This window comes from Tenrec ecaudatus, chromosome 10 (assembly GCF_050624435.1).
Source record: "Tenrec ecaudatus isolate mTenEca1 chromosome 10, mTenEca1.hap1, whole genome shotgun sequence".
In the NCBI taxonomy this organism is placed as follows: Eukaryota; Metazoa; Chordata; class Mammalia; order Afrosoricida; family Tenrecidae; genus Tenrec; species Tenrec ecaudatus.
Window position 1 is genome coordinate 558563 of NC_134539.1, and position 15391 is coordinate 573953.

The 15391-nt window shown below is 54.6% G+C and overlaps 1 protein-coding gene across 3 annotated transcripts in view; it reads left to right on the forward strand.

Moving 5' to 3' along the window:
- EXD3 (exonuclease 3'-5' domain containing 3) overlaps nt 1-15391 on the forward strand; it is a 64924-nt gene that overhangs the window by 29520 nt on the left and 20013 nt on the right. For all 3 annotated transcript variants that reach the window (XR_012786422.1, XM_075559745.1, XM_075559743.1), the window contains exons 6-10: nt 2284-2337; nt 2706-2845; nt 11666-11766; nt 15155-15228; nt 15352-15390. Coding sequence is in view for 2 of the 3 variants with exons in the window: in XM_075559745.1 (XP_075415860.1) it covers nt 2284-2337; nt 2706-2845; nt 11666-11766; nt 15155-15228; nt 15352-15390 (408 nt within the window). In the remaining variant the exon portion in view is untranslated. The remainder of the gene's footprint in view (nt 1-2283; nt 2338-2705; nt 2846-11665; nt 11767-15154; nt 15229-15351; nt 15391) is intronic.

The following is a 15391-nucleotide window of genomic DNA, read 5'->3' on the forward strand; positions in this document are numbered from 1 at the left end:
CTGCAGGGTGAAGGGCACTACAAGGTTATCATGGCATGCAGTGAGAGGTTGGAGGTTGGAGGGTGTGACCCCCAAAGTGGAGGTCAGGAGCACCCGAGTCTGGGTGGGCCCTAGGGGTGAGGGCATGACACCATCACTGCCCCTTCCATGTGTAAGGCACTGGTGCTTTGCTGGGGATGGGGGGCTTCGGGGCAGGGCCTGTGTGGGGCCAGGTGATGGGCTGGATGTAAGTGGCCTGGCAGGGTCTGCTGTGGTGTGGGCAGTGCCAGGACACAGGGGGCGGGAAGGGGGTTCGGGGGAGGGTGTGGCGGTGGCTGGTGGGGGGTTGGGGAGAGGCTTTGGGGGCTGTGGCCCAGCCAGGGTGCAGGGGCTGGCGGTTCGGGTTTCCCTCAGTCTTGGGTTACACGCCAGGCTTTCACAGAGTGGCTGAATGCGCCCCCGCCCCGCTCCCAGGCAGCCCAGACACAAAGGGGCCCTTGTCCCGCAGCACCCGTGCAGGGGCCATTGTCCGCGGGCCGCCCAGCGGGCGGTGCAGCGGTCCGGCTCCAGCGGCATTCAGGCCTGTCCGCTCGGATTAGCAACTCACGATATTTCATGTCGAGGGCGGCGGCCGGCGGGGGGTGAATGCCCGCCTTTGTCTCAGAGGTTACTTTATTTACATTTCTTACACAGCCTATCAAGGTGGAAAGACAGCAGTGCTTTTCTGGGCCTAGCACTCTGGGGACTCCACCCTAGGAAGAGCTGCGCTGGGCAGGGTGGGCATGGCGAGCTGCGGGTGCTCTGGCCCAGCCCTACCCTGTCCTGCCCTTGCCAGGTTTCTGGGTTTTCCACAAAGCAGGGGTCCAGGGTCCCCAGCTGCCCCCATTCTGACCTCCTGTACCCACGGTGGCCTGCCTGGTCCTGCTGAGTAACCAGACGTGGGAAGTGGGTTTGCTGTGTCCTCTGGGAGAGGCTGGGTCCAAGCCATGCAGTGATGGCCAGATGGCCAGGGTGGGGGTGGGCACTGCCATGAGCAGGGTCTGGGGCCCCTGGGCTGCCCCATGCAGAGTTTCAGGGCAGGAGCAGATGTGGGCGTGGGGAATCCTTGCTGGTCTGTGACCTGCAGGAAATCAGAATGATGAGGAAGGACGCGTTGGGTCATCCTCAGGATCCTTGTCCCTCACTGCGGAGTGAGGTTGTAGTGGGAATTCCCTTCTTCACCTGAGCTGGCACAGCCTGCCCCCAACTCCACTCCCCACCCCAGCCTCCTGGTGGACACAGAGGCCCACTGTGGCCAAGGCTGTATTGGGCTGCAGGAGGGCAGCCAGGTTGTGGGAGTGAGGAGCACTGAGGGGCCTGAGCAAGCAGAGGAGGGATCTGGGTACTTGTGAAGGGCAGGTTGGAGGCCACCCACCCCATCCACTGGGGCCCTTGGGGTCAGGGTACTGGAGTAGGAGACCCTCAGGGATAGGGGCTCCCTGGGGAGGGCTCCCACGCCCAGCATCTGTCTGAGCCTCTGATCCAGCCAAACCCTGCCACCAGGCCGGCAGCTCTAGCTGGAGCTGGACTCCTGGATGCCGGCCAGGTGCTGGAGACGCCGGGACAGCAGCCCTGCAGGAGAGGGTCTGCCTCTGGGCTCCCACCCTGGACGGCCTCAGGGTGGGACCTTTCCCAGGCCGCGGGAGGGGCAGGCCGGCATGTTATTTTTGTGCCACGGGCCTGGCACACGAGGTGTGCACGTGCCTCCACAGCCATGGGTGTAGCCTGAGGTGGGATGTGGGCGGTGCCAGGCGCCGCTGTTCAGCACTCTGGCCTCCTCCCTCCCTGAGCACTTTGACCAGCTCACCTCCCCTGGGCTGTGACCCCTCTCCCCAACCCTCCTCAGTGCTGCTCCATGCTGTGATGCTTCCCCCACCATGACCCCTCCCCCAGGGCTGTGACCCCCTTCCCTCAGCGCTCTGACCCCCTTCCCCCTCCCCTAGTGCTAGTGGCTTGTTTTGTTGTTGGTTTGAGACCAGGAAGGACCTTGGAGACAGCTCTGCCCACCCCTCACACTGACCACCTCCCTGCCCCTGCTGCCACACCCATGTTTGTCCATTGGGCCCACAAAATGGCCCCTGCAGTGGGCAGCCCCTCCCCCGTCTCTGGCCCAGGTGGTATCGATACTCCCAGAGCCTCCCAGAGGGGCTACCTGCTCCTCCCCGGTGGGGGCAGGCCTCTCGGTGTCCTCCTGACAAAGGTCCACTCTGGGGGGTGGGGGAGGTGGCACCAGCGCCAGAGCAGCCACTCCCTTGTCTCTGTCAGGCTGCCCTGCTCAGCATGAAGCTCCAGCTGCAGCCAGAACTGGACTTGGAGAAGGTAGGTGTCCTCAGTCTCCACAGTTCAGGGTGTGGGTGGGCGGTAGGGGCACCCAGAGTGTCATGGGCTTGGGGCAGTAGAGTTTTCTGGCCCTTTGGGGAAGCTGCCCACTGAGAATGTACCCTTCCCGAATCCCACTCCTCTTTGGAGGCCACCTGGATGTCCCCACACAAAATGGCAGGGCCTGGGGAGGGGCCCCCCAGTGGAGGTGGGCAGGCCCTGTGAGTGTACCCACACGCCTGGGGCATCAGGTTAAGCTCAGAACGCCTGCTGGCAGGGAGCCATGCAGATACACCTAGCCCCTTCCCTGAAGAAGACAGGCCTGCCCGTGGGAGCGTGACCCCTGGGGGCCTGTGTGCCCACTACAGATGGCCGTCCCGCTGCTGCTGCAAAATAAGACCAGCCTGGTGGAGCGCTACGTGGGTGGCTTCCCGGAGCTGCAGAGGCAACTTCTGGTGCTCCTGGACTCCTGGTGCCGGCCCGGCTTCAGCATCCATGAGGTCGTGAGGTGAGACCCCAGCGGGGTGGGCTGGGTGGGTGGGAGTGGGGCCCTGGCTGCAAGGCCCACACGTGGCCCTGCACACGAACCTCAGAGGCACTGCCGTGAGATGGGGGCCAGGCTAGGGCCCCCTTGGGAGCAGGGGTCTGGGGAGGCTGGAGCCGCTCCAATCAAAGAAGCAACAGCCCCTCCCCATCAGATGGCACTCAGGTCCCTTTGCTGTGAGCCTCCCTGCAGCCTGCCCTGAGAGCTCTGTGCCAGCAGGCATGCGCAAGGCCTGTGCGGGAGCCAGAGAGGGTTCAGGAAGGCCATGTGTGCCTGCATGTAGACATGCATGCCTTTGCGAGTGTGTGTACGTGTGACTGCGTGTGTGTGTGTATGTGTGTGTGTGTGTGTGTTTATGTGTAGAGACAAGCGTGCCGGGTGGGTGGGGGGCAGCATTTGAAGGACAGGGGCCTCCCATGTGGCCTGGTCACTGTGGCCAAGGTAAGCCCGTGCTCAGAGGCCAGCTGACCATCATGACCACGCATCCACTGGGCTGACTCCATCCTCAAAGTGGGGGCAGGTCATTTTCCGCCCAAACCTGTGTCCTCACCCCTCCACGGAGGCCGAGTCTTCCTGCCCCATCTCCCTTGTATGGGTCAGCGTGACCTGAGGCTTGCGCTGGCTGCATAGCTGAGTGGTTGCTTCTGTTCTACTCAAAACACAAACAAGCTATGCATTAGGTACTTGTCAAAAAGCCCAGACAGCAGACGAGTGGCTGCCTCAGTAGAGCAGGGCGCCTTGGTTTCTACTCTGAAGAAGAGACAGACATGGGTATATGGAAAACGGGAAGGGAGGGAAGACTTTGTGGTGTTCGATTTACTCAGATATTTAAATTAGTGATTAAAAAAACCCAAATACTGTCCAGTTCCATAGCCTAGAATCAATGACACCCCAGTCAGGAGCCTGCCCAGCACCCAGCGCCTGGTTTCTAAGTGCCCTGCGCCCCTGGCGTAAACAGTAGCTCTGTGTAGAAATGACCGAGAATCAAAGGGGTGACAACAGTGGAGCACAGTGCTTAATCTTTCATTTTTCTTTTTTAACTCATGAGTCTGTAGTGATGCTCTTGCCAGGTAGGGAAGGAAAGTTCTTCTATACCGCACTAGCTATTAAGTCATTAATAATAAATAATAAACCCTGGTAGAATCAGACTGGTAGGCACAGACTTATAATTCCAATATAATGACTGATTCAGGTACAGGTGATCCAGGAGCCTCAGAGAGAAAGAAATAAAAATATACAAGTTATTAAAAAACAAACCAAAACAAATTATTTCTTTAGGAAGAGTTCTGAGGATATAGTGATTACAAGGAACATCACTACAAGTCCTACAGACTTAAGCTGGTAATAAGAGGAGGTCGTCTACAACTTGATGCAAATATATTTGACAATTTAAATGAAATAGACCAAATCTTTGAAGACAATTTACTAAAACTGATCATAGGTAAGACAGATCATTTGAATAGTTGTATTGAATAAACTGATCATAGGTAAAGCAGATAATTTGAATAGTCTTATTAAAAAAATTGAACTCAGAATTTAAATTTTTTGTCACAAAGAGACTTTAGACCGAGATTGAGTCACTGATGAATTCTTTCAAATATTTTAGAAAGAAATTTTGCCAAACTTACACAAACTATTCCAGAAAATATTTTAGAAAGACACATTTCAACTTGTTTTATTTGTCCAGCTTGAACCTTGATACCAAAATTTGAAAGACACATTATGATAAAGGAAAGTTAAATTCCAATGTCTCATGAGTATCAATCTAAAAATACTAAATACATTATGAATTTAAAATAATATTGTAAAAGGTTAATACACCCTGATCAAGTGGAATTTATTTCAGAAACTCAATGCCAATTTTTTTAAATATAAAAACAAATTATTTATTGGGGGCTCGTACAACTCTTATCACAATCCATCCATCCATCCAATGTGTCAAGCACATTTGTACATTGGTTGCCATCATCATTCTCAAAACACTTGCTTTCTACTTGAGCCCTTGGTCTCAGCTCCTCATTTTTATTTTACCTTCTTCTTTCTTTTTTTTTTGGAACATTTTATTAGGGACTCAAACAACTCTTATCACAATCCACACACACATCAATTGTGTAAAGCACACCCGCACATTCGTTGCCCTCATCATTCTCAAAGCATTTGCTCTCCACTTAAGCCCTTGGCATCAAGTCCTCTTATTTTTCCCCTCCCTCCCCGCTCCCCCCTCCCTCATGAGCCCTTGATAATTTATAAATTATTATTTTGTCATATCTTTCCCTGTCCGACGTCTCCCTTCATCCCCTTTTCTGTTGTCCATCCTCCAGGGAGGAGGTCATATGTAGATCCTTGTAATCGGTTCCCTTCTCGATGCCAATTTTATATAAAAGATAAATCCTTTAAACCTACCATACTGATAAGATAACAAAAGCTATGCCATCTTGCCTGTAGATGCAAAGAAAACCCTTCCAAGACTCAGACTTTATTCATGACTGAAACTCTCAGGGACCCCATGAGTCTTAGTCTATTACGGGAGTGCGTGTGTGCGTGTGTATGTCGAGATGATAGTGTCTCACACCAGAGTGGCCAGGCTGGCAGCAGGGCTCTGAGAAAGGCCTTCTGAGGAGCAGTCTGACCCAGGTCTTCTCCTTGACCTCTGGGGAGGCTGCACCAGGCTGTGTGAGGCCGAGGACGCCCTTGTTTCGCTGACAACTTTGGTGTGTCTTTGAGGAGGTCAGGTGGGTGCCTTGCATGTTAGCTGTCAGTAGAGGATGCTGAGCCAGAGTAACCAGGAGATGGCCAGGTTTGTTTGGAAGCAGGGAGACCTATTAGGCCATACCAAGAGTTGCTGGCTCCAGAGCGGAGACACTGAGGCAGCAGTCTCCTAAAGCTGCAGACGCTTGTCTCAGTCTTAAACTCTGGGTGTGCATGACGTTGATGAAAGTAAGCATACTTAAATGTAACTGTAAACCAAAGAAATAGTTGAGAGTCCAGAAATACAAACAGACAGTTAAGGTCAATTGACTTCAACAGGGGTGTTAATCCATTCCGTGAGAAAGGACTCCTCTCTTTGAAGAATGGTGCTCTGCTCCAGCTGATCCACCTCCTGATTATCCACAGAAAGCAGCTTCAGATCGGTCACAGAGCAGAAACCAGGAGCGCTGCGTTTTCGAAGATGAGTTCTTAGAAATGATGCCAAAATCACTAGCAGCAGAAGTGAAGATAGACCGGACTTCTCCAGACATTTAAACTTCGGTGCATCAAGGAACTTTATCAAGAGTGAAGAGACAAAGAAACACACTAGTCTACCCCGACATGAATGCTGAAGACAGCAGGTTCATAGGCAAATGCGGTGAAGAAAGCTGACGGTGCCCGGCTGTGAAAATAAATAGGATCTGGGGTCCTGTAGGTTGGAAGATAAACAAGGGGCCATCTAACTGAGAAATAACAAAACCCACATGGAAGAAGCACACCAGACTGTGAGACCACAAGGCATCAAAGGGACCAGGTATCAGGCATCAAAGACAAAAAAAAAAAATCACAGCATTGTGAATGAGGGAGAGTATAGAGTGGGGGCCCAGGGCCTATCTGTGGGAAATTGGTCATCCCCTTGCAGAAGGGCTGCGGGGAGACAAGCCAATCAGGGTGCAGTGTAGCAACGATGAAATATGCAATTTTCCTCTAGTTCCTGAATGCTTCCTCCCCCCCACTATCATGATCCCAATTCTGCCTACAAACTTGGTGCAGATAGGAACAGGAACTACAGGGAATCCAGGACAGATGAACCCCTCAGGACCAGTGGTGAGAGTGGCAATATCGGGACGGTGGAGGGAAGGTGAGGGAGAAAGGGGGAACAGATTACAAGGTCTACATATAACCTCCTCCCTGGGGGACAGACAGCAGAGAAGTGGGTGAGGGAGATGTTGGATGGTGTGAGATATAAGAAAATAATAATAATTTATAAATTATCAAGGGTTCAGGGGGGAGGGGGGAGCAGGGAGGGGGAAATGAGGAGCTGATGCCAAGGGCTCAAGTAGAAAGCAAGTGTTTTGAGAATGATGATGGCAACATATGTACAAATGTGCTGGACACAATTGATGTATGTATGGATTGTGATAAGAGTTGCATGAGCCCCTAATAAAATTATTTTTTTGAAGAGTGAAGAGACAACTTATATCATGGAAGAAAATATTGGAAACCATATAGCTGATAAGGGCTTAGTCTGCAGAACACATAAAGAACTGTCACAGCCCGGGAACAAAAAGAGTAACCCAATCACCAATGGGTAGCCCACCAAGTGGACAGACGCCTCAAGACAGAAGTTAAGGGGTGACCTGCGAGCACGTGGAAAGGCGCTCAGTGTGATTAGCCACCAGGAAATTCAAACCCAAATGCCAAGAGGCATACTTTATGCTCACAGGGCGGCTGTCAAGTTAAAGAACTGCAGAAACCATTCAGGCCCTGAGTTACAATATTGAGACATCAAGAGGCGATGGAAGGCATGCCCAGACTCGTGCACCAAAAAGGATCGACCAACATCCAGCCCTTCAAGGGGTAGCACATGGCCACAAGCCAGAGACAGTCAAGGAGGAGTCCACACCATGCCAAGAGCACCGTGAAAACTGAAGGCTCCAACAAAGGTGTGCAACCCTGGCCTTGGGTGGGCTGCTTGCCTGTGGGCTCACTTTCCCAGACACCTGGGAAACAGCTGCCATGCCGATGCCAAAGATGGGTGAGCCAACAGAATCATTACCATCACGGACCAGCCAGGTTTTGCTGAAGGTAACTCAAGAACAATGGCAGCAGAACATTGACAAGGAACTACCAGGGAGTCCAGCCTGATTTCCAAGAGGTTGAGGAACCTGTCAACGGAGCTGGGCCAGGATTCTCAGTGACTTGGCAGTCACGGCCTCCCGCATCGTCGAGGCGAATTGAATGCAGTCAACCCCATGGTGGGACCTGCTGCGAGCCAATCAGCCACCCTCGTTCTGTTGCTGATGTAGTGGTTGGTCCTGACTCTGAGGGGCCCGATGTGCAGCAGGACCAAGTGTGGCCTCGTCCTGTGTGCTCACAGCCCTCCTGATGCTTGAACCCACTGCTGCTGACACTGTCCCAACTCATTGTGTCCAGGGTCTCCTCCTCTTTCTCTGTCCCTCTACCTGACCAAGCATGATGTCCCCGGGGACTGTTCTCTCCTGACATGTCCAAAGTACTTGAAACAAAGTCTCGTCATCCTGACTATGCTTCTTGCCAGACCGATTGGCTTGTCCTTTTGGCAGTCCACAGTACTTTCCATGTTCTTTGCCAGCATCGTCATTCACACCCATCAATTTTTCCTCAGTCTTAATTCAATGTCCAACATTCATTCACAGGCACGAGGTGATTGAAAAGGCCATGGCGTGGGTCAGGAGCACCCTAGTGCTCAGGAAACTTCCTCACCCTTCAACACTGCAAAGAGGGCTTGGGCAGATGATTGAGCTGGTCTCCTGGCTGCTGCTGCCATGAGCCTTGATTGTGGATCCCAGCAAGACAATCCTGGACAGCGTGTTAGTGACCTGTTCTTTCTTCACTACCCTTCCACAGCTCAGCAGGTCTTGCATCATTAGTGTGCAGTGCATCAAAGCTGTGACTGAGACGTTCTTCAAGTTTAGGTGGAATATGCTCAGGGTCTCCTTTTGGCTCTCATGCACTTGTTTTAATTTTCTTTAGCTTCAGCCAGAAGCTTGTTGTTAGATGCCACCAAGTCGATTCTGATCCGTATTGTCCTTATGCACAGCAGAACCAAACACTGCCCATTTCTGCACCGTCTCCATATTGTTGCCGCCACAGTGTCCGACCATCTCCTTGAGGGCCTTCCTTGTTTCCCTGCCCCTCTACTTTACCAAACATGACGTCCTTCTCCAGAGACTGGTCTCTCCCGACAACATGTCCGAAGTACATTAGGCAAAGCCTCACCATCCTTGGTAGTCCTCAAGGCGTCTTCGGGGCTCCTCCGTACTTTAAAGAGGCGTGTACAGCAGGGTTTCCTAATTCAGTGTGTCTTTGATCTCTTGGCTGTTGCTTCCACGAGCATCAGTTGTGAATCCTTGACAGCTTCAACCGCCCCCGTGGATCATGATGTTACCTGTTGATCCAGCTGTGAGGATTTGGGCCATCTTTACCTGAACTGACATATGAACGATGGATAGTCACTTCCACAGGTGGCACCTGGTGTGGTGTTAGCTACTGACATTGAGCTTTTCTGTGGTTCTTCCCACCAATGTGGTCAGTTTGATTTCTGTGTGTTCTCTCTGGAAAAGTCCACAGGTAAGAGGTGCTTGCTATGAACAAGTTGTTGGTCTTGCAAAATTCTGTCATGGGATCTCCAGCTTCATTTCTATCACCAAGTCCGCATTGTCCCACTCATGTTCCTCTTTGCTCCCAACTTTTGCATTCCAGTCATCAGGTGATCAATGCATTGGGTTGCAGGCTAGATGGATTTCACACTGGAGAAGCTGGTGGAGTTCCATAGTTTCTTCTTCACTAGCTTAGGTGGCTGGTGCATATATTTGAGTAAGTCGTGTTGATGTGGATTTCCTTGAATGCAGGTAGAAATAATCCTGTCACCGACAGCATGTCCTCAAATGAATCTTGAGATGTCCTTGTGGACGATGGTGCAAGGCCCTTCCTCTTGATCGTGTCTTTCCAGCATGGTCAGCAATAGGGTTTTCTCATCCAAAATGGCCAGTAGCTCGCTGACAACTAGAGCATTTTTCTTCCTGCATCTCTTCCATTTGGGACGATGTCCAGGTTTCCTAGATGCCTACTTTGTACATTCCAGGCTCCGGTCATTAGTGGACGTCTGCAGCTATGTCCTCCGTGGCAGACATGGTGGTGGACGCTGCTTTGAGGAGGCAGCACTCCCTCAGTCACATCCTGACCCGAGGGGCCGTCTTCCGCCACCGTCTCGGGCAGCGTCCTGCTTCTGTTCAGCAGGCCTTTGTTATCTGACAGTGCTGCTAATTCCCCCCCAAGTCCACAGCCAGTTCCTTCTTCCTAGACAGTTCTTGGTCTGGGCTCTCCGTGGGGGCATGGCCGACTTGAGGCAGAGAGGTTCTTTCTCCTTGCTGACCTGCATCTGCCACACCCATCTTCAGTCCTAGCGCTAACTGCTGGCTGTCCCTCCCACTGGCCCTGGATGCTCCCGGTGGCCTGCTGCAGTGCCCTCCCACCATAGGAGCCATCAGAGCCTGCCAACCTTGCATCTGTGCCACTCTGCCAGCCACAGGCCTGATCTGCTGGCATCCACCAGCCTGTGGCTTTCCTGCTGCTTCCTGACCCTTCATCAGGAAGAGCCTTCAGCTGGACATCATAGACTTGAACCGGACTGAACTCACCCACTCCGATGACTGCATGAGCCATTTCTATTGATGTGCCTCTCTTAGGGTCACTGGCCCCCGCCTAACACAAGAGGGTATTATTGCTGTCAGACAGACCATGGTGAAAGCCTATGATGCCAAGAAGATGTTTACCTGCACCCTGTTGACCATGCAAAGGCACTTGATGGCAGCCTAGGTGGTAAAGAATGGGGGGCTCCAGAGCACTGGATGGTGCACAGCCTGTTCAGATGGAGCCAGGAGAGAATGTGTGCTTTAGAATCGGGAAACATGGGGATCAGGGCTAGATTCTTTCACCAGGACTTACCCAGTTGTGTGCCATGCGCATAATCTGCGGGCCTGGACTAGATGAAGGGCAGCCGTGAGCTCAGCAGGAGGCTTCACCCCACGTGCTTTGGCCGCGCTCCGAGGACACCGTGCTTGCCAAAGGAGATCAGCAAAGAGGAGGAAGGCCCTCCATTAGATGAGAGGACACAATGGGCTCAGACTTGGGACCAGACGGGGCGGGGGTCCGTGCTGTTGTTTGCAGCGTCTCTGGGAGCTGACAGCAGCACGGCATCACCTGGCAGCAGCAGCAGCAGCATAGCTACTATAAGAAACCATGGAAAGGATGAGCTGAGACGGTGGGACTGGGCATTCCCTGGCTGTGGGAGGCCCTGGAATATGGTACTGCGGCCGTGGACACTGATGGGCCCTCCAATGTCCAACAACTTCCACATGATCTAACTCCCATCCCTTGCCCCCCGGCTCTATCCACAGAGCCTCTTAGAGTAGGAGTGTACCTACGTGCTTATTGCAGTGCTGGCCCCAGTAGCACAGAGATCCGAACCACCAAGTACACACCACATCAGTGGTGATGGATCAGCACAGCGTGTGGGACAGCGCCTGCGTTTTCCCCTGCATTTTGATTGTTTTCAAAGATTAGGTTTTCAGTGGAAAGTACATGTCTAGAAAAGAATGAGGGCAACATATGTACAAACATGCCTGATTCAATTGATGTATGGGTTGTGATAAGAGTTGTACCGCCCCCCAAAAAGATTTAAAAGCAAACAAACAAGATAGGCCGTCCCCAGGCATGCTCCGTGGGTGGAGCTGGGAGACACGGTCAGGCAGAACAGGCGTGTGCCCCTCACTCCACGTGAGATATCAGAACCAGCAAACCCTGATACTTCCCTGAGGCCATCAGAGGAGGACAGGAGAGAGGCAAGGAAGGACTTGGGGCCCTGGGGGGCACCCAGCGCCTGTTCACATTGGTCGAAAACCCGGCGCTGGCCGTGGTGCTGGCCTCTGCAGGGCAGGAAGGGGGTTAGCAGGGCCGAACCACAGTGTGTGTTAGGGATGGCTTTGCCACTGCAGAGAGCACGCCTTGGCCTGATGGCGCAACCAGCTGGACTGCAGTGTGCTCTCTCCCCAGGAAGTTCCCACGGGTGACGGCCACCAAGCTGGAGATGCTGAGTCCCAAGCTGCTGAGCAGGCAGGTGATGCGCCTGCTGGAGCAGTCCGCCTTGGAAGGAGGTGAGCTGGGCCGCCCCATGCTCTGCCCTGGCTCAGCCACAGCACTGGGTGCTGGGCCCTCTGCACCCTCCTTGCTGCCAGCGCTGGGGTCTTCTTCCCTTTCTGGGCCCAAGGGGCTGGGACCCCCCCCCCTTTTCTCCCAGGTGACTCAGGGCCCTCACCTGCCCTGTCCTTGCTTGGCCCCTCCTCCTCACCTCGGCCTGGTGTCCTGGGTGTGGGCCTGGCTGGGTCCTTGGAGCCCTGGTGGCCCACCTCTCCTCACATCCCCGGCTGAACCCCGTGGTCTCCACACCTGCCTAGGGCGCATGACAGGTCTGACTCCAGGAGTCCTCTGGCCCCAATGTCATGAGGTCAACAGGGCCCAGGGCCTGGACTTTACCTGTGTGTTTATGCCAGTCTCCCAGAAGGTGTCCCTGATGGCTCATGTCCCCAGTGTGCACAGGTCTCTGGGTACATGTGTCCCACCTACCACCACATCTCCTGGGTCTTGGGACCCCACCGCCTGCATCCCTCCCCCAGTGCAGGGTCTGCTCTGACCTCTCCAGTGGGTGCATGGCCAGCCATCCTCCCTGTGCCACTGACTGCCACCATATCACTGCTGCCAGGCTCCTGCTTGTGGCTACTGTGCCATGCCCTGCTTGCCCTTCCAGGATCACAAGTGCCTTGTCACCTTTTCTTCTGGGCTGTTCCAAACCTTTGTGCTCCGCACATATGGTACCACCATTTGTACACTGAGTGTATAGAGAGTGTGGTCAGGGTGTACAGTCTCGCAGGGAAGCACTGTGGACGTGTAGAGGGTGCAGAAAATGTCCAGAGAGCTTACGAAGAGAGAGAGCTCACCGAGGGTGTACAGTGAGTGTACAGAGAGCGTGTTCAGGGTGTACGGTGAGTGTACAGAGAGTGTGTTCCGGGTATACACTGAGTGTACAGAGAGCGTGTTCAGGGTGTACGGTGAGTGTACAGAGAGCGTGTTCAGGGTGTATGGTGAGTGTACAGAGAGCGTGTTCAGGGTGTACGGTGAGTGTACAGAGAGCGTGTTCAGGGTGTACGGTGAGTGTACAGAGAGCGTGTTCAGGTGTATGGTGATTGTACAGAGAGCGTGTTTAGGGTGTACGGTGAGTGTACAGAGAGCGTGTTCAGGGTGTACACTGAGTGTACAGAGAGCGTGTTCAGGGTGTATGGTGAGTGTACAGAGAGCGTGTTTAGGGTGTACGGTGAGTGTACAGAGAGCGTGTCCAGGGTGTACGGTGAGTGTACAGAGAGTGTGTTCAGGGTGTACAGAGAGTGTGTCGATGGCAGAGTGAGTGTTTGTTTGTTCCCTTCTTCAGTAACTCTCAGGCCATGGAGTGGCTTTGGTTTTATTCCCAGAGACCTGAGGCATCTTCTGTTGGGTGTAAGGGGCATGTCTGCTGTTCCCCGCAAGGGCTTTTGGTGTGGATGCGGAAGCCACCTGGTGTGGGCAGCACTGCGATGTCAGGCTCCTGGCTGGCCGCTCTCCAGAGTCTCTTGTAGTCTGCACCCCTGGTGTGCGTTCTGACCTGTCCTGCAGCACCACCCAGGGCCCCCCACCTCTCAGGAAACACGCTTCACAGAGGCTATCTTGTAGTACTGTTGCCGTTGTCCCGTCAACTTCCTCTCCTGGCCACCCCAGGCACAGCAGACGCCCACACTCACTCCGGCACGGCTCCTCTGCCTGCACGTGTGCAGAGCATGCCAGCCTGGGCTTGTCCTCCGGCATGCGGCCCACAGGGTGTTCTCAGGCGAAGGTGTGAACGTAGGTCCTGGTCTCTCTCTGGAAGCTCTGCTGAAACGTGCCCCATGGGCAGGCCTCCTGGTGTAGGGATACCTGTGGCCTAGCCTCCAGCACCCCTGCAGCAGGACAGACAGACAGAGGCAGGCGCTGGGTTCTCTTAGTTGATGGGAATGGGGAAATCCAGGCGATTCTTCATTCTGCAGCCAAGGAGAGAGTGGCTTTGGGCTCCCTGTTGATAGACTGGCCAAGGGATGGGGGAGGGGACTTTGCTGTGCTGCCCATGTTTTAGAGATGTTTGTATCTCCGTTCACACTGGAGCTGGAACCTTCCAGAAACGTCCTGCCGAGGGCCAGATGCACCCTGCCCTCCCCTCCTGTCTCTTGTCCTCCTCTTCCTTCTCCTCTCCGCCCCCGTCCACGACCCCCTTGCCCTCCTCTCCCCTCGCCTGCCTGCACAGCCCCCTGTGGAGGACATGTGGAAGGTGCCAGAAGCCTGACTTTCCATGGGAACAGGGCACCCCTGGCATCATTTGGTTGGCACGTGCCCTTTCCTCACTCTCTGGACCCCACTTAGGTCATTTTCGTGCTGTCCGGCTGTGCAGCCTCCTTTCAGGGCCCTTGGGCAGTGGGAGTGCCTGCTCAACTCCAGTTGGTCTGGAGCACCCACTCGACAGGTGAGGGGGCCATGTGTGTGTGGTTCCATCCATGCAGCTTCAGTCCAGAGGCCTGTGCCCTGCAGCTCCGTGTCTGAGACTGGGGCAGTCTGCCCATTGAAAAGGGCACAGGGCATGAGGGGGAGGGCATCTGCCAGACTCCATGGAGTTGGCAGGTGCTCAGCTTCCAGGTGGGTGCTCCCAGCAGGGGGAAGATGCGTGGGCAACACACATAGACCATGACCAAGGAGCACCTGGTTGGAGTGGCACCCACTCACATGAGGCTGGAGTGGGGTGCTGGTGGGGCACCCCACTAGGCCTGCAGGTCATCCAGGGTCCTGTGGCAGCCCCTCAGACAGAAGGTCGCAACTATTCTGTCAACAGGTGGGCTCAGGGCAGTCAGCGTGCACCGGAGGCCTGATCAGCAGGGTCCTTGGGGTTCCTAGCTGGCAGTGGGATGATCACCCACAGCCTTCGATGCGGATGTGGAAGCGAGGTCGTGGGAAGTTGCACTGGCCTGTAGCCACTGTGACACAGGGCGGTGAGGCCGGGTCCCTGCTGGGGACCGCATTCCAGCAGGGCAATGCCGGAAGCCAACTGCAGGCCCACAATGGCCGGAAGCGCTGAGAAAAGGCGGGATGGCCGCAAGGCGGGGCTGCTGGAGGGAAGAGGCCCAGAGGGGCAGGAAGGACCAGCCTGGGACATCCGGTGGAGGGTGGGGAACCTCTCAGCCAGACCCCCCCCTCCCATGGAGGTGAAGCCCCTTAGAGGTTCACGGGAGCCCTGGTGGGCAGGGGTCGCTTCTGCAGAGGCCAGAAGGAGGGCCCAGTGTGCTCTGCCTGCCAGCTGTTGTCTGAGGGGCACCTGGCACCTCTCTCCCCTAACTTCACCGTACTACTTGGTAGGCAGCAGAGAGACTGGATGAAGGAGTCCCCACAAAGGACTCCAGAGCCCCTGAAGCTGCCTCCTGCCCTCTCTTTCAGACCTGTGCCCCAACGCCAGCAAGCAGCAGCGCCTGGGCACCCTGAAGTACCTGTGCTACAAGCGCTTCGTGGAGGTGCGGGCAGGTGGGCACAGGAGCCTATGGGAGCAGTCGAGGGCGGGAGAGTGGCAGGTGCCCGGGGGCAGGGGAGGCAGGCACGGCCAGCTAACTCAAGCTTCTCTGTGCTGCTTCTTACAGAGAAGCCTGTCTCAGGAGAATTGGGCTGACCTGGTACAGG